Here is a 19523-nt window from a genome sequence, read left to right on the forward strand (position 1 = left end):
TGCATATATTCAGCAGTGTTGCACTGGGAGACATCTCAAGCTCACTCCAACCTGAATTATTGCAAATTCTTTCTGTTTTAAACTCTTTTTTTCCTTTAATGCGTAAATGACAGTTCTTAGGGAAACAATTCCCGCCGACATTAGCAGTTAGTAGCAAAGGCCCCTTACATCCTAGCAACACCAAATTTGCAGGATATGTCAAAAAGATAGTGGGAAACAATATTTAAAACAAAAAATAAAAAATATATTTTTTTTTATTGTGCTAAGAGTGGGAAATGTAAAAAACATGGCGTGGGGTCCCCCCTCCTGAGCCTCTGTAACCCCTTGCCCCCCCTTGCAGGCTGGGATAGCCAGAATGCGGAGCCCCGGCCGACTGGGGCTTCGTACCCTGAGCTATACCAGCCCACACGGTCCATGGTATGGGGGGACTCCGGGGAGAAGGCGGCCAAGCCTTCCCCTCTTCCCCAGAGCCCTTGTCCAATCTATGGACAAGAGGCTCTTCCCCACCCCTGGTGCCCCAGGAGGAGGTGGGGGCGATGACTTCCTTGGGGGGTTCATGGTGGCATCTGGGAGTCCCCTTTAAGAAGGGGACGCCAGATGCCTGCCCCCCTCCCAGGAAAAATGAGTATAGGGGTACAAAGTACCCCTTACCCATTTCCATAAAGTGTTAAAATAAATAAAAACACGACAATGAGAAAAAAGTATTTTATTAATCTTAATTAACCAGAAATACTTAACTGTACATTTAAGAAAAAGTTCCCACACTAATATCCTCGGGAAAAGGTCCCACGCTATAATCTGTTATGTCCCACGACGACAGAATCCTCTGTCCTGCAACCTTCAGAAATACTTACCCGTACCTTTAAGAAAAAGTTCCCACACCAATATCCTCAGGAAAGGTCCCACACCAATATCCTCTATCTTGCGATCTTCTGTTACATTCATTGAAGATCACCGCGTACCACCACCACACACGTCACCCTCGCCTCACTGCTCTCAGCTATAGTATAGCTGAGAGCAAAAAGCATCTTTAAATTTTGGCTCCAAGGCTCCCCATTGGTTCCTTAACAGACCAATGGGGATCAGGAGCCAAAATGTAAAGATGCTTTATGCTCTCAGCTATACTTAGTATAGCTGAGAGCACATCCTACGCGGACGCTATACCGCCAGCTCCCACTGCCCTCCCCGCCTCTCTCACACCTGTCACCCTCACCCATGCTGGCACCCAGTGCAACCATGGGATATCCGAATCCGAATGTTCCGGAATCCGGAAAAAATTGGATATCCAAACCCATTATCCGGGAAATCCAAATTGATTCGGATATCCGGATACAAAACCGGAAGTGGCCTTTAAATTGGTTAAATTGCTTCCAAAACTCTCTCTCTCTCTCTCTCTCTCTCTCTCTCTCACAGACACTCTCTCTATCTCTCTCTCTCTCTCTCTCTCTCTCTAGGACTAAATGCCTCCAGTGTGTTTTTTGCCATTAAAACCCTTTATTCGGGTATCTAAACTAACTATCCGACTGGATTCCGGATTTCAGATAGATATTCGAGTTAACTCGGATAGTGCTATTCGAATTTCCACAGATATCCGGAATCCGAATCAGAGTTCGGATAGTGGAAAAAGTTCGGATTATCTGGGTAATTCGGATACCCGAATATTGGATGAGCATCCCTGCCTAAATTGTACTGAAAAAAAAATATCACTAAAATGTAAGTAATTAAAGTAATTATTAAGTAATCAAAAATTGACTGTTCTATTAATGCGACATAGCTTAAGTGTCAAAAATTTCAGGAACCTTAAAGCGTAACTGAGATGGTACACTGGGCCTTTTTTATACTTACCTGGGGCTTCCTCCAGCCCCATGAGGACCACTCTAAAAAAACCAACACAAAATCAAGGCTCCTCACCTCAAGCTAGGACATTTAAACACTTGCCACACGTGTGGCAAGCAAAACAGCAAAGTCAAAATAAACTTCCGCACATCTTCATGTGAATCCATTCACAAAAATCATGCAGCAATCAATGCTGTCCCTACAGCTAATTTAAAAGCTGAGATCTTCATTAGAAGAATAAAGTCTCTTGCGTAGTGACATACACCGCGTAGGGGTAGCCCAATGTCGTGTGTGTCCTAACTCAAAACCTGTGCAAGGAATAGGAGCACATATCCTTAACGTCCTCCCTGGGACAGATAGTGCATCTAACTAATCCTGCAAAGGAGCTGCTAATACCTACATATGTACTATGGGCACACACCAGCAAGCTGTGTGTGTGCTAAGATCACTAATAGGGGAAGAGGGAGAGCACTAGACAAAATCCTAGCCACAAAGGATCAAACACAATATATAAAAAAAAACACAAAATCCAGGCTCCTCACCTTGAGCTAGGAAATGTAAACACTTGAGGACCGCCCTGACACTACTGATACCCACCTCAGCCTGATCCATACCTGTTCATGCCTATCTACCTGTGTGATGTATAACCCTTTATTGCACTTTCAGCTACCTGCCACTGCCAGTATCATATCAATGATAGCCACAGCACTGCTTAGCACTTTATCTTTATTATCACTACTGTATACTAATCATGTTTTGCACAATGTATTAATTAGTTGGATATTACTTCATGTTTTTCTGAATATTTATTATTGCCCGTTTGCCACTTTGCCATGTACACAGCTCCCCCTGTCTTACACAGGACTGAACCCGGGTTCACATACTGACACACTGTCTAATTAGACAATGTGCAGGTGTTTATTTAATGGTATACCAGGTGTATTTATTTACTCAATTTATGGCATTATTGATACATGTTTATATCATATATTATCATATATAGATTGGCATCTGAGGCTTGTTTTTAATTGTTTTTATCTTTTAAAGCTTTCCATGTGGATTGCAAAATTATTGAATACAGATTTATAATTTCCTTCTAAATACTAGAGTGGTGCTTCTTCAAGGGTAACCCCTCACTCCCACATTCTAACATTTGTGCTCAGAGCACACTCTGACTGGATGAATGCATTGAATACTTTGCAAGATACACACAGCCTCCACTGTGCCACCTCTCCCTCCCGTGCATCCCCCTGTCCCCCTGTGCCTCCATCCTTCCCCATGTGCCTCCTTCTGTTCCCCCTGTGCCTCTTTCCTTCCCCATGTGCCTTCTTCTGTTCCCCCTGTGCCTCTTTCCTTCCCCATGTGCCTTCTTCTGTTCCCCTTTGTGCCTCCTTCTGGCCATGCTTGTTTCTCCTTCTGTCCCCTGTTTCTCCTTTTGCCCCCCATTCCTACTTCTGCCCCCCTGTGCAGGGGTGTAACTAGAAATCACTGGCCCCCCTGAAAAACTTTGGATGGGGCCCCCTTCCTTCTCCTCAAAACAGTAGTTTGAAAGGCAGGCCAGGTAGGATATTAAAAAAAACAAAACATTTCCAGTATAAGTTGCTTGGTATAGTTGTCCCCAGTATAAGTAGCTTGGTATAGTTGTCCCCAGTATAAGTAGCTTGGTATAGGTTCCCCCAGTATAAGTAGCTTGGTATAGGTGCCCCCAGTATAGGATTCCAGGTATAGGTGCACCGAGTATAGCTAGCCTGGTATAGGTGTTCCTAGTATAGGTAGCCTGGTATAGGTGTTCCCAGTATAGGTAGCCTGGTATTGGTGCCCCCAGTATAGGTAGCCTGGTATAGGTGCCCCCATTATAGGTAGCCTGGTATAGGTGTCCCTAGTATAGGTAGCCTGGTATATGTGCTCCCAGTATAGGTAGCCTGGTATTGGTGCCCCCAGTATAGGTAACCTGGTATAGGTGCCCCCTAGTATAGGTAGCATGGTATAGGTGTCCCTAGTATAGGTAGCCAGGTACAGGTGCTCCCAGTATAAGTAGCCTGGTATTGGTGCCCCCAGTATAAGTAGCTTGGTATAGGTGCCCCTAGTATAGGATTCCAGGTATAGGTGCACCCAGTATAGCTAGCCTGGTATAGGTGTCCCTAGTATAGGTAGCCTGGTATAGGTGCTCCCAGTATAGGTAGCCTGGTATTGGTGCCCCCAGTATAGGTAGCCTGGTATAGGTGCCCCCATTATAGGTAGCCTGGTATAGGTGTCCCTAGTATAGGTAGCCTGGTATATGTGCTCCCAGTATAAGTAGCCTGGTATTGGTGCCCCCAGCGTAAGTAACCTGGTATAGGTGCCCCCAGTATAGATAGCCAGGCATAGGTACCCCACTATAGCTAGCCTGGTATAGGGGGCCCCAGTATAGGTAGCCTAGAGGGAGGAGCAGCAGGAACACAGCTGCAGGGAGGGGGGCCTGACTCCCCCCTTCCCTCACCTCAGGCCCCCCTTCAGCACCACACAGAGCAGCAGAAGCAGGGCATGGAGACTCACCTCTTCTGCATTTCATGCGCTAGAGCTCCACGCCCGCCCGTATTCTCTGTCTCCACTGCTCACTCTACTTCTGCTACTCAGGAAATACAGTGAGCAACGAAAACATAGAAAACTGGAAGCACATGGAACGTGGAAGTGGCGAGTCTCCCTGCCTGGCTGTGCTCTAATTTCTGGATGTGTAATGAGAGGTAGAGATGTCTGACTAGCAGTAGAGGGGTGGCAGGTGCAATGGCTGTGCTTCTAAAATGGAGATTCAAAGAGGCAGCAAGAGGAACAGAAGATCCAGGCACCAGCCAATACTTGCAAAGTCACCTTTTATTCACCCCTTACACCATCCGACATACAATACAAGATTCTGGCCTAACAGCCATTTCACAGGAGGTCCTGCTTCTTCAAAGGCAATAAATCAGAAACGGAGTGAGGGGTAAATAAAAGGTTGGAGCTCTGATCTTCTGTTTCTCTTGCTCCTAATTTCTGGATAGTGAGAGCGCTGAAGGGGGCCTGAGGTGAGGAAAGGGGGAGTCGGGCACCCCTTCTCACAGATGTGTGTGTCTGCTGCACCACCTCCTGCGCTGTGCCCAGACTGCACATAAAAATGGCCCTGTGCAACCCCCAGAGCCGCCAGGACGCGGCCTTCCCCCAGCCCCCCCCCATGTCATCCACTATGGGGGTGATTGTTACACCCCTGCACCTCCTTCTGTCCCCCTGCTCCTCTTTCTGTCCCCCATTGTGCCTCTTTCTGTACCCCCTTGTGCTGCATTATTTCCTCATAGTGACTCCTTTAGTTGGTTCCCTGTACCTCCTTATTTCCCTTTGTGACTCCTTCTGTCCCCCTGTGTTTCCTTGTGCTACCTCTGGCCTCTGTGCCTCCCTCTGTCCCCCTGTGCCTTCTTCTGCCCCCTTTTGCCACTTTGTGCATCCTTCTGTCCCACTATGCCTTCTTCTACCGCCCTTTGTGCACCTTTCTGTCCCCCTGTGCCTATGTCTGTCCCCTTGTGCCACTATCTGTCCCCATCTCCCTCCTGCACTCCCCCAGCCTAGTGTATAAATGCAGAGTATAGCTCAGCAGAAGCTGTGCTCTCATCTCTGTAATAAAGTCCAGTGCTGTGTCTGTGCAACCATCCCGTCCATCTCCTGCTCCCTCTAGTGCCAGTATCTCACTCTTCTCATGTCATCTGTAATCACGCTACATGTGGTAGGAGATGCCGGGCACTAGGCTAAACAGTGAATGCACAGGTGGAAGCACGGCACTGGACTCCGGTAAGTAGATAAGAACACAGCTGGTGCTGCTCTATTTGCATTTACACACAGGGCTGAACTGAGTGGCGGACAGGACGTCTTGCCTGGGGTGTGTCATATAAAATAAATTAACAATGAATCAGTTGTTTCAAGATAAAAATATAGCTTGCTTTTATTGCTCAAGTAAGGGTATTATAATGAAGTGACGTAAAATAAATGTCATCAGCATATGGGGTAGTACCAAATTGCATCTGATGACAGTGGGAATTCAGATCTATAAAACAAAGCTTTAAAAGATACCAGATGTCAAAAAGAAGGTAAAAGAATCGGGGGGAGCAGGCCTATACTTTTACCTTTCCTGATGCCTGTCGCTCCCCCCGTTCCCAGGTTGCAGGAGTCGGACTTTAATGCACAGGCGCTGCCCGGGCTGCCCGAATCCAACAGCCCACATTCGTCAGGTGCAGTGACATCATACGCATGTGCAGATTGCTCCCGGGCACGGATGTGGGCCGTTGGATTCAGACAGCCCGGGCAGTGCCTGTGCATTAAAGTACGACTCCTACAACCCGGAAGAGCGTTCGGGGGGAAGGGGGGCTTTTAAGCACAATGCGGGGGCAGAGAGGAGAATGGTGGGAGTGACAGCCATCAGGACAGGTAAGAGTATATGCCTGCTCTCCCCCGTTTCTTTTACCTTCTTGATATATGGTATCCTTTTTAACGACTGCTCCAGGACAATTGGCGTGGACACAGCGGCAGCCCCAGGACCGCTGAACGCCAATTGGCGTGCAGTCCTGAGGCGGGATTTGCAGGAGATCGCACATGTCAATGCGTACGCATCTCATCAGTCTCCCATCGGCGATTGCCGCTAGGAGACTGTTAGACGCCGAATCCGCCGTCTATTTACAATGTACAGCACTTCCAATATAAGGCAGCACTGTACTGGGGACAGCCGTGTCACTCGGCTGTCCCCTACAGAGCACCAGGAGCAATCGGCTGTCATAGGCTGATGCCTAAGACAGCCGATTGCGGTGATTTGCTAGCTACGTACGTTTATTTTTTTTAACAGAAAAACAAAAAATAAATAAACAAACATGCTTTCAGGGATCAGAGCCCACCAACAGGCAGAAAGGGGGGGGGGGGATCTCTTGTGTGCTGGGTTGTATGGCCCTGCAGCGAGGCCTTAAAGCTGCAGTGGCCTAAATTGAAAAAAATAGCCTGGTCACTAGGGAGTTTAAGCCTATGGTCAGGGCAGTTTCTAGGCTAAATTTCACCCAGGGCGAGGGTGTAAAAATCGCCCCCCCCCCCCACCGTGGAGCCAGGTATAGGTGCCCACAGTATAGGTTAGCTACGTAGGTGCCACCAGTATGTGTTAATTAGCTAGGTGCCTGCAGTATAGGTTAGATAGGTAGATGCCCCCAGTATAGGTTAGATAGGCAGGTGTCTGCTGCATAGGTTAGGTAGGTAAGTGACTGCAGTATAGGTTAGATAGGTAGGTGACTGCAGTATAAGTTAGATAGGTAGGTGACTGCAGTATAGTTTAGGTAGGTAAGTGACTGCAGTATAGGTTAGATAGGTAGGTGACTGCAGTTTAGGTTAGGTAGGTAAGTGACTGCTGTATAGGTTAGATAGGTAGGTGCCAGTATAGGTTAGATAGGTAGGTGACTGCAGTATAGGTTAGGTAGGTAAGTGATTGCAGTATAGCTTAGATAAGTAGGTGCCTGCTGTATAGGTTAGGTAGGTAAGTGACTGCAGTATAGGTTAGGTAGGTAAGTGACTGCTGTATAGGTTAGGTAGGCAAGTGACTGCAGTATAGCTTAGATAGGTAGGTGCCTGCAGTATAGGTTAGATAGGTAGGTGCCTGCAGTATAGATTAGGTAGGTAGGTGCCTGTAGTATAGATTAGGTAGGTAGGTGCTGCAGTATACAATAGGTAGGTAGGTGCTGCAGTATAGGTTAGGTAGGTAGGTAGGTGCTGCAGTATAGGTTAGGTAGGTAGGTGCTGCAGTATAGATTAGGTAGGTAGGTAGGTAGGTAGGTGCTGCAGTATAGATTAGGTAGGTAGGTGCTGCAGTATAGATTAGGTAGGTAGGTGCTGCAGTATAGGTTAGGTAGGTAGGTGCTGCACCAGGTCGCCCCCTCCGAACCTCCAAAGACCTTCGCTTTGCCACCCCACGCATTTCACACTCCCATGCCTGCCTGCAGGATTTCTCAAGAGCTGCCTTCACCCTCTGGAACGCCCTTACACCACCCATCAGACTTGCTCCCTCTTTCAACTCATTCAAGCAAGCCCTCAAAACCCACCTCTTTATGATGGCCTACCCACCTCCTACCACACAGTAACTCTCTACTGAATATTTAACAGCCCCACCTAGTGTTTCCACCCCACCCTTTAGATTGTAAGCCTCTGGCAGGGTCCTCCATTCCCTAGTGTAATCTACAGGATCATGTGCTCCTGTCCTATGACAGCCTGTACTTGTATTACTGGGCCTACCTAACCAGCCCATATTGCATGATCATGTATTTTGTATAATTTGCATGTATAACTTTGCTCTATGTTATATAACCTTGTTATGTCTGTCATCCTTGTATCATTGTATATATTTATTGTCCAGCGCTGCATAATATGTTGGCGCTTTATAAATTCAATAAATAATAATAATAATGCCCCCATCACACACCTAGTCACACATATCATAAAGATTTCATAAGTAAAATATTCTATCCTGGTTCATTTTCCTTCATATTAACATTTTAAAATTAGTAATATATCAATTTAAAGGATAGGAATAAAGTTTAGAGTCAATCAAACAAATTTTTTAGTAGAGAAATATATACTGTATATTTATATAGAAAGAGGGATAAAGTCCTGAAAGAGGGATACATGAGGAGGAAAGAGGGAAAGAGGGACAGGGCTCCCAAAGGGGGACTGTCACTCCGAAAGACGGACAGTTGGGAGCTATGCATCAAGTCAGAAATGTGAGCACATAGTCCACGTAGCAAGTTGTTTGTCCTGTGTCAGCAGAGGGTCTAGGCTGGTGTGTGAAGAACCTCTCATAGCGATCATGTGCTTGTTGGCGTGTGAAGCTGAGAGACACTTTTTTTAGAAAATACCACACTTAGCAAAACATTTCTAAGCTATGCTAAGCTAACACATCACAAAATGGAGGATATCAAAAATGTTGAAGCAGGTTATCTTGGCGCACAGTGCTCAGCGGGGCTGGGCGCCCCATAGCAGCAATTTAATGCTGTGCGGGCATGTATCAGCATTTCAGGGCTCTGGCAGCTGCCAGACCCCGAATTACATCTCCCTCCGATTTGCAACAACTCAGAGGGGGAATAGTAATTACCACCGCTGGGGAGTTTTGCGGCAGCGTCATTCGTCTCCCCCCGCGCTGAACTGTCCAGTACCATAACAATATGCACTCCAAAAACGTAACTAATTTCTTAACAGTACAACACACACCAGGGCCACCCCCCTAATAGTGTCCCAGTTAGCTGAGCAGCCTCTGTCTACTCACCAGTGGGCTGTGAGCTGCCTGTCTGCTCTCCTGTCCTCTCCAGCTCTTTTCCTGCAGATAGAATGTAACTTGTATCTGCTCCTTCCTGCTGGCACACCGTCACCATCACACTGCGCACTCCACTCATCTCAGACCTGCACAGCAATATACTGCCCAGAGATGTATAACCTGTGGGGCCAGGCAGAGATCTGCACACACAGCCTGCTCTGCGATACACCAGAAGAGACAGTGAGAGGGGCAGGAAGCTCACTACACAGCAGCACTGTGCCCAGCCCCCTCCACCTCTGGGTAAATATCCAGGTGTGTGATCTCCATTCATTGGGTGTTACCAAAGGGCAGAGATACAAATTCCACTTGGAATGATAAAATCCACAGCTCATGTGTGTCCAGCCAGGGCCATGGAAAAGCCGTGCTGCTTAGTAGCTGCAAAGTGAAACTTTTTAATATGTCTTTGCCTCCGCCACCTGCTCACCTGCCTCGAGGCTATTGGTAATGCGTATGTCAAAAAGGATGCATAGAAATTTTGGCTCCCAGTAATCCTAATGGTAAAATATCAGTATTAAAGGAAACATCAGGCATTAAAAGAAAAAAACAGATCTACTTACCTGGGGCTTCCTCCTGCCCCAGCAGCCTATCTGCCCCTCGCCACAGCTTCACTCCCAGCTGTTGTCCCGTGGTCTCCTCTGTAGCAGCCAGTGACCTGGCGAAAGTCGGCCACTTCTGCACCTGCACATGGCCACACCACTTGTGGTCCCACTCCCGTGACTGGGAACGTTCTATGCTGGTGCTGTACTTCTCAACAGGTCACCAGTGCTGGGAGCGGAGCTGCAGCATGGGACAGATAGGCTGCCAGGGCCTTGAGGAAGCCCCAGGTGAGTAGATACTGATATTTTTTTATAGCTAAACCTATGCATATTCTCACAGTGAACCCTCCCACTATCGATGCCTAACCTTAACCACCCCCTTCCCTACGCCTAACCTCAACCCTTCCTACTCATCCCACCTGCCTTCTTTCCCCCACCCCATGCTCCTTTACCTCCTCTGGCTGGAGTCCGGATCCCTGCTGCACTGTCTGGTGCAGTGGGCAGTGGCAGTACGTCAGTCTTCAGACCAGTGTACTGAAGACACAGAAGAGCAGTGTCCATGTCCCTGCCTGCAGGGGCCACAGTCACAGCAGTCACCTGTGCGACCGGGCCTGTGCTTGTGTGTGGGGGGGGGGGGCACAGTGGCATGCGCACCAGCAGCGGCAGAGGGGACATCAGTTACCCACTTCACTGCAATCCAAGCGCTGCATCTACTTACTTCTTCCTGTCCTGCGTTTCAGCTCACAGTAACAGTGCCTACTAGGGGACGCTGTTACTCTGAGTTGGAACGTAACGAACAGGAAGAAGTAAGTAGATGCAAGCAGTGATTGGATCGCGGCAAAGTGAGTAATTGATGTCCCCTCTGCCACTGCTGGTGCATGCCGCTGCGCCCGCCCTCCGCCTGGCTACCTATACTGAGTCACCTATCACCTATCCCTGGCTACCTATACTGAGGCATATAATCCTGTCTATCTATACTGAAGCATCTATCCCTGGCTATCTATATTGAGGCACCTATCCCTGGCTATCTATACCGAGGCACCTATCCCTGGTTATCTATATACCAAGGCACCTATCCCTGGCTATCTATACTGAGGCACCTAACCCTAGCTATCTATACCGAGGCACCTATCCCTGGCTATCTATAAGAAGGCACCTATCCCTGGCTATCTATAACAAGGCACCTATCCCTGGCTATCTATACCGAGGCACCTATCCCTGGCTATCTATAACAAGGCACCTATCCCTGGCTATCTATACCGAGGCACCTATCCCTGGCTATCTAATACTGAGGCACCTTCTCCTGGTTATCTACACTGAGGCACCTAACCCTGACTATCTATACCAAGGCACCTATCCCTGGCTATCTAATACTGAGGCACCTTCTCCTGGCTATCTATTAGGGATGTTCACCGCATTCCGCGGAATTCCGTTTTCCGCAATTCCGGTCGGAAATTGGCGATTCCGTCGCATCGGAACAGAATTGCTATAGCGCTAAACGGAAATTCTGGAATTGCTATGCGGAATTCCGTCGGAATGCGGATTTTTAAAGCCAATCACAAGGAAGACCCTAGGATGCGCTTGGTGGTGATTTTATATATATATATATATATATATATATATATATATATAGTTTTTGGGATCAAATGTAATTGCAACCCAACTTCACTTATAAATACTTTGGTCCTTACAAAAAAAGTACCTTACCAGGGTCTTCCTCTGTCCCCTAACAGCAGATCTGTCCCTCGCCACAGCTACGTTCTCACCTGCTGGCCCCTAGTCACGGACAGAGTTGTGTATGGCCTGCAAATGCCATCCAACAGTGTGCTAGCTTAATTGTTAGCTGTCAATCACTCAAGCATGGTGTGTAGTGTTTTCTGCATGCTTACTTCTTCTGCACCTTACCATGAACCCAGCATTGGAACTCTGAGCATGCAATGTGAGGCAGATCAGTTGATGGGGGCTGGTGGAAGCGCCAGGTAAGTTGAGGGGTTTTGTTTGAAATATGCGCCTATATTCCCATTTTTGGGTTGGCCAGGGGGCAAGCATGTCCATTCTGAGAACCAGACTACTCAGGGCGTTTTTTTTTTTTATTGTTTTACTTTCTTGTTTGACTTAAAGCAATTATGTGGAAACATTGTTTTCCTTTGCACTTTCCAGACAGGCTGAAATCTGCCCATTGTGGCAGTGTGTATGCACTCTCTGTGAACAATGGTCTTCCAAGGATGACCATCTTTATTCTGTGTATTTTGTGGGAGAAGGAATTGAATCATGGTACTTTTGTGTGCAAGACACACTGCTACCTCTGGGGTATTGTGCAATGTTTCCCTGATAACTCTGCAAAGAATGCAGATGCCGTTTTGCTAATCCTGTTAGAATTTATTTGCCGCAAACTGCAATTCCAATTGAACATTTTATCTCTGTGTTTTTGACACATGTTTTAGAGATTACTCCTGTATGGAGTGTGTTTCGTTTGGTTACACCGCACATTGCAGACAGAATTAAACTCTGTTGATTCTGTTTTTTTTCTTGACAACTAAACACTGTTTTGAAGACCATACCATACCACCTGACCTGGCATCCAGATTTTTTACCACTGTGTCGTGTAGCTGCTATCGACATAGGTGGCACCGCGGGTGCGCCAGCCAAGGAGAAATCATTATCTCTCTCATTTGCCATCCACCCTGATGAGCTACTGAAAGTGTCTTGTGCAGCCAGGACATGGGTGGTAAGACCTTTTGTCTACGTTCCCCTTTGTCTCTTGCCAGCTGTCTTCTTGCTTCTAGCGACACAGCTGGTCAGAGCCGGATTAAGGCTAAATGGGGCCCTAAGCAAAGTAACCTATTTGGGCCCCCCCATCATGTCGTAATAGAATCAGAAGATGCAGCTACACAGCAACATGCCGCACACACCGGGGCAGCTGAGCTACTGGTTGCTATGGGCAACAGCCCGCTTTCCTCTGTGGGTGCACAATGCAGAGAATAGCAGCGGCAAAATGCAGAGTGAGAGATGAATGGCTGGGACATTTGCACTCAGGGGCTGGGGCACCCCTGTGAAGAGGGCACCAGATATCACAGCAGCAGCACTTTCCCCCTGCATCTCCAGCCTGGCAATAGCAGAAAGCTCTGGACACCGCCAACCCGGAAGCCGTTCCCCAGGCAGAATTACATAACCACCCCCACCACTGATTTCCTCCCAAACTAGACAGCCACCATGCAGCCTCCATCCCAGTGAATACGATAGTCCAGCAGAGAAGGCAGCCGCAGTGGGGGAGAATGACAGCACCAGATGACTCACATTCACCTATTGCGATCCAAGCAATAGAGGTCCCGTCATCCGGAGCCCATCTGTCTCCTCTAGAGTGCTGCTGCTCTGTTACTACTACTATTACTACTTCCTACTTCCTGTCTGATCTGAGAATCAGGAAGTTCAGAGCGAGCGGCTGCACTGTAGAAGAGACAGATGGGTTTCAGATGACGGGATCTCTATCGCTTGGATCATGGATAGGTGAGTGAGCGTTTGCCATCTGCTGCTATCATTCTTGCTGCAGCTGTGGTTCTCTGTGGGAAGGGAGGGTAGAGTGAGCAGCGGCAGAGCGCACAGTAGCAGGAGGGGGACCTAGGAGGAGAGCCTGGCTCTGAAGACAATCAGCAGCGCATGGCATCATTTGACAAGACAAGAAAAATAAAATGTATATCGTGCTTTTTCTCCTGGTGGACTCAAAGCGCTAGAGCTGCAGCCACTAGGACGCGCCCTATAGGCAGTAGCAGTGTTAGAGAGACTTGCCTAAGGTCTCCTACTGAATAAGTGCTGGCTTACTGAACAGACAGAGCCGAGATTTGAACCCTGGTCTCCTGCGTCAGAGGCAGAGCCCTTAAAGGGACTCAAAGCAGTGCCTGTGGGTATACCTTTAAGCATACCCACAACTAATTAATTACATCCTCACACCTATCAGCATGATGTTTGTAATTATATCCCCCTGGGTTCCTTATATTTCATTGCATTGTGCTGAATCGATCTGCCGACTTTGGAGAAAAGTCGTCCTGTGTCAGCGATTTTGATCGTGAAAATAGTGAAAACTAAAAGGCATAGGGCAGCCGTTTATATATCATTGGAAAGAGGAGAAAGAGAGCTTTAAAATGATATGCATCTTTCCATAGTTACTGCACTGCTCAGAGTCCCTTTAACCATTATACCATCCAGCCACCGCTGACAGGATGGCGAGGGCTAGTTTATGTGCTGATGGGGCCCCTTTGACTCTGAATGGGGCCCCACGTGACTGATTTTGTTGCCTGGTCAGTAATCCGGCCCTGCAGCTGGTACAAGTAGCCACACAGCGGGTAGTGATGTTGTGGCAAGGGCATGGTTGACATACATCAGACAGCAGGCCCGTTGAGTAGCTAAAATGAAGAAGCACATGACACTGAAGCGAACTTATTTTCCCCATTTTACCTTATAAGTCGCTTCAGTGCTCTAATACCTAGTAATCCGCCGCGTCCCCGCTGCTAAACGAGGGCTGCAGAGCCCCCAAATCCCCCTGCAAATATCCACAACCAACTTGGTCGTGGATTTTGCAGCGCTGAGGGGCAGAGCTTCCAGCTGTAGCTCTGCCCCTCCTGACATCAATCGCCGCACGGATCGCCGCCTCTCCCCACCCCTCTCTGTGAAGGAAGAGTGAGAGGGGCGGGGAGAGGCAGCCATCCGCCGCGATTGACATCAGGAGAGGCAGAGCTGAAGCTGAAAGCTCTGACCCATCCAGGAAATGCCGTCTGCATTGCCCCCTGGGGATTTGGGGTCTCTGCAGCCCTCGTTTAGCGGTGGGGACGCGGCGGATTTCTTGGCATTAGAGCACTGAAGCGACCTATAAGGTAAAATGGGGAAAATAAGTTTGCTTCAGTGTCTCTTTAAGCCAGAACATTTGCCTGTGCAGCTGTTTCTCTTGGTAGCATCGAGGACATGAGACGGTATGCATAACCGATGCGCTGGCACAGGGAAATTTGTTTGGTTTTCCCTTTGCCAGCACACCTTGTTGTGCTGTTATTAGTGTGTAGATAAGCCAGGTACCACAAGGGATAAGACCCCCCGGGCCCCACCCCCCTGCACTGCATGGTGTGCTGGCAAGGGGAGAATCAGGTGGATCTCCAGTTGCCAGAGCCTCATGCTTACACATTGCTTGTTCCTCAATATAATTGCTAGATACAGTGAATTGGTGCCTGAAAAGATAAAAAAAAATCTATATACAATATATAATATTAGAAACACAGACCCACACACAGTGAATGTGCATGTGGCATACGCCACATAAGAGGGTAGCAGGCAGGAAGGGGGTATTGGGCACAGCGGCGGGGAGGCCGGGGAGTGACTGTTGTCACTTCCTGCAATGCCGCCCACTGTATTGTAAGTGGACGGCATTGCAGGAAGTGAGGACAGTGCAACACACTGGAATGCTGAAAAGGTGAGTCATCCCCACCCACTGCCTCTTACTAATAGCGGTGGCTGCTGCTGAACTTCAGCTAGAGGGGGAGCGCCAGGGGCAAATCCAGGATTTCCAAGGGGGGGGGTTCCTGAAAGTGGCGTGTGGGCGTGGCCAAAACATGGTGTGGGTGGAGCCAAATACTAGCAGTTTCTAGGCTAAATTGCACTCCCCCCAGTATAGATTAGATAGGTATATGCCCCAGTATAGATTAGATAGGTATATGTCCCCCAGTATAGCTTAGATAGGTATGTGTCCCCCAGTATAGCTTAGATAGGTATATGTCCCCCAGTATAGCTTAGATAGGTATATGTCCCCCAGTATAGCTTTGATAGGAATATGGCCCCAGTATAGCTTAGATAGGAATATGGCCCCAGTATAGGTTAGATAGGTATATGCCCTCAGTATAGGTTAGATAGGAATATGCCCCCAGTATAGATTAGATAGGTATATGTCCCCAGTATAGGTTAGATAGGAATATGGCCCCAGTATAGCTTAGATAGGAATATGGCCCCAGTATAGGTTAGATAGGAATATGGCCCCAGTATAGGTTAGATAGGTATATGCCCTCAGTATAGGTTAGATAGGAATATGCCCCCAGTATAGATTAGATAGGTATATGTCCCCAGTATAGGTTAGATAGGAATATGGCCCCAGTATAGCTTAGATAGGAATATGGCCCCAGTATAGGTTAGATAGGTATATGCCCTCAGTATAGATTAGATAGGTATATGCCCCCCAGTATAGCTTAGATAGGTATATGCCCCCCAGTATAGGTTAGATAGGTATATGCCCTCAGTATAGGTTAGATAGGTATATGTCCCCAGTATATGTAGCCAGGGGGTATATGCCCCCAGTATATGTAGCCAGGGGGTATATTGTCCCCAGTATATGTAGCCAGGGGGGGCAGTATATGTAGCCAGGGGGATATGTGCCCAGACTGTATATGTAGCCAGCAGGGGGATATGTCCCAGTATATGTAGCCAGAATGGCTGGCTTCCAAACATTCCACCCGGCGGGCTGCTGCACTTGCCTGAGGGGACTGAGACCGCACGCTCGCATCACTACTCCAAACGAGCCTCACTGTTCTCCAGGCAGCCTCTCCACGGTCTGGACTTGAAGTGTCCAATCATGGCCAGGGGAGGAGCGCGGGCCGGCCGCTGCATGGCGTGGTGACGTCACGTCATCCGGAAGGTAGCCATGGAGACCAGTGGGACGCCATCACCGGCCGGCGCCGCCGCTGCCGATAAGTTAATGCATCTGCTCTGGGCCCCCCGCTCTAGTCAGAGTCCTCCTCGCCCCGCACACAGATATGAGCAGGCGGCAGCTGCGCATCTGTGGCTGCCGCTGCTCAGATTTAGAGGAGACATTTGCGAATAGTCTCTGACTTCCAGTTTTGGTGCAGGGGGGTGTTCTGTACACCCGGAACAACCCCTTCCGTGCGCTTCTGAGCGCAGATGGGGGACCCAGGTGAGGGGGGGGTCCGACCCCCCTCCCCGCCGATGTGCCCAATACCCCCTCCAGCTTGGCGGCAAGTCTAGGACCGTCCCTGGGGCAGGGCGCTACTTCTTCTTCATATTAATAATAGTAATAATCAGGGGCATACCTAGAAATCCCCGGGCCCCCCTGCAAAAACAAAATCTGGGCCCCCCTCCCCCCTAGGGCCCGCTCAGGGACTTTTGGGGGGCAGGAGGGGTCGCAGCATAAGAGGAGAGTGTGGCAGATTGGTGGGGAGGGGGGAAATTCCCCCCCTCCCTCACCTGGGCTCTCCTCTCAGCGCTCCCCCTCCTGAAATCATTGGTGGCAGCGGGCAGGCGGCAGCAGCAGCGGCGGTGGCGGCAGAATGATACATTACCTCCTTCTCGCTGGAGGACTTCCCTTCTAAGAGCAACTTCCTGTGTAAACTTCCTATGCCTGCCCGCTGCCACCAATGATTTCAGGAGGGGGAGCGCTGAGAGGAGAGCCCAGGTGAGGGAGGGGGAATTTCCCCCCTCCCCACCGATCTGCCACACTCTCCTCTTATGCTGCGACCCCTCCTGCCCCCCAAAAGCCCCAGAGCGGGCCCTGGGCCCCCCCGCGACGGCAGGGGTCGCATCCCCTATTGGTACGCCAGTGATAATAATCCAAACATTTATATAGCACTTTTCTCCTGTTGGACTGAAAGCGCTCAAGAGCTGCAGCCACTGGGATGCGCTCAGGAGGCCACCCTGCAGTGTTAGGGAGTCTTGCCTTGAGCTCCTTACTGAAAAAAGGTACTGACCCTAGCCAGGATTCAAACCCTGATCTCCCATGTCAAAGGCAGTGCCCTTAACCAGTACTCCATTCAACCACTTGCTTGGACCGGCTCCTTTTTCTTGTTTGGACTGGCCCTGGGGGCAGGGCACTACTTCTTCTTCTTGCTTGAAGGTTGAGGCACTTAGCCTATTATGGGCTTGATTCACAAAGCGGTGCTAACTGTTTAGCACGGGTGTTCTAAACAGTTAGCACGTGAAGTGCCGTTTGCGGACTTTTGCGCGCGCAAAGTGCCGCGATTTGCGCGATCACGGACTTTTGCGCTTGCAATTGCGCGTGCAAAAGTCCACGATCGCGCGAATCGGGGCACTTTGCGCGCGCAAAAGTCCGCAAACGGCACTTCACGTGCTAACTGTTTAGAACACCCATGCTAAACAGTTAGCACCGCTTTGTGAATCGAGCCCCAAATATATAGATTATTGCTTCACATGCACCATGTCAACAATAACTATGAAATAATACAAAGGAAGAATTGACTCTTGGGTGCATGTGAAAAAATAGAAAAATCTTTAATAAATCCAATATTCATACAAAAATTCTAAAAACCATTAGAAATTGCATCATAATCTCTAATCGGCTGCTCCGATTAGTGATAGAAGTATAGTTAAAATAACAAGCATAAGCAGGAATGCAAAATTACAAAATATAACAGGAGTGCAAAAATAAAAATACAATGAACATTAATATGGTAGGCAAGAATGCAGTTTTAACACATTTCATGCTGGATGAACGTTTCCCGATCCAGCAGGAGTGCAATTACAAAGGCCAAAACAGGAGTGAGTGAGTGCAATAGAATAAACAGTACATTTTATTTTAAGCTATAATGGCCAAAAACGAAGAAATAATGAATTTTTTCCATTTTTTTTATTAGTCACATAAAATGCATTTGGATTAAAATAATTCTTAGCAAAATGTACCACCCAAAGAAAGTCTAATTGGCGGTGAAGAAAACAAGGCATGTATCATTTTGTTGTAATAAGTAGTGATAAAGTTATTAGGGAATGAATAGGAGGAGCTGTGAAATGCGAAAATTTCTCTGGTCCATGAGGGGAAAAACCCCTTAGTGATGAACTAGTTAAAATTATTATTTCTAAAGGACACATCAAATTTTTGGAACCCTCTCACACCTCACAGTGATCAGAAGGACCATCTGCGTCTATTTGGTGCATGTCTTCTGCTGATGGACCAGACCTGTGAAAGATTTGAAAAACAGCCCACACTAGCAGAGCAACAACGCACTTCTCAGGTGTATTAACTTTTTAATCCTAAAATAAACACAACGATGTCAGCTTACCATTATGAAGAGTGGAGTCTGGCATGCAGTGGGAAGAGACAGCCGGTGCTAGCACATGTGGTGAAGCCAATGAGAGCAATCCCAGAGGGGACGGTAGCTGATTGTGCAGCTCAAGGAACACTGTGCCCCAGATTGTGGCTCAGATAGTCTCTCAGCACTGCTGGCCATGGTGCTTGCACTGGCTTCTTCCCACTGCATGCCAGACTCCTCTCTTCACAATGGTAAGCTGATGTTGTGTTTGTTTTAACCTTTTGGGGACTGACGATAGTTCTAGTCTTGAGGCTGTTCTAGCATGATGCGGCGTAGGATTTACGCCACCCGCTGTTTCCGCTCCCGACGCGGTCGTGCGCACCCAAGACTGGAGATTAAGCTAAGCTGTCGTATGACAGCTGACATCTCCCCTCAGAGATCAGCAGTCATCGTGTATGGCTGCTGATAACGTGATCTCTATGATCGCCAGCAGATTGTAGTGATCTCTATTACAGATGTGGTGGGGGGGAAGAGGATCCACTCACCTTCCTGCTGTTCCCCCAGCGATTGATACTCCCCTTCGCTCTGGCCGGCATCTTCTCTCGCTCTGATGTCAGTGCCGGGTCCTGGCTTGATGATGTCATCAAGCCGCACCCCGGAACTGAGCGGCAGTATGAGCGGGGATGCCGGCGACAGCGGGGGGGTTGGGGTCTTCTGCGGTTCATCGCTGAAGCCAGGGAGGTTAGTAAATTCTGCTGGCTAAAGGGAGGACCGGGAAACAAC

The 19523-nt window shown here is 48.4% G+C and overlaps 1 protein-coding gene across 1 annotated transcript in view; it reads right to left on the reverse strand.

Annotated features, from left to right (window-relative positions):
* The window catches only part of LOC137536332 (zinc finger protein 665-like), a 15841-nt gene extending 6512 nt beyond the window's left edge, over positions 1-9329 (reverse strand). Inside the window, exon 1 of the mRNA XM_068258505.1 lies at positions 9128-9329. Within this exon, the coding sequence (XP_068114606.1) occupies positions 9128-9254 (127 nt within the window). The 5' untranslated portion in view covers positions 9255-9329. The remainder of the gene's footprint in view (positions 1-9127) is intronic.
* Between the last annotated feature and the right edge of the window lie 10194 nt (positions 9330-19523).

Source organism: Hyperolius riggenbachi, chromosome 10 (assembly GCF_040937935.1).
Source record: "Hyperolius riggenbachi isolate aHypRig1 chromosome 10, aHypRig1.pri, whole genome shotgun sequence".
Lineage (NCBI taxonomy): Eukaryota > Metazoa > Chordata > Amphibia > Anura > Hyperoliidae > Hyperolius > Hyperolius riggenbachi.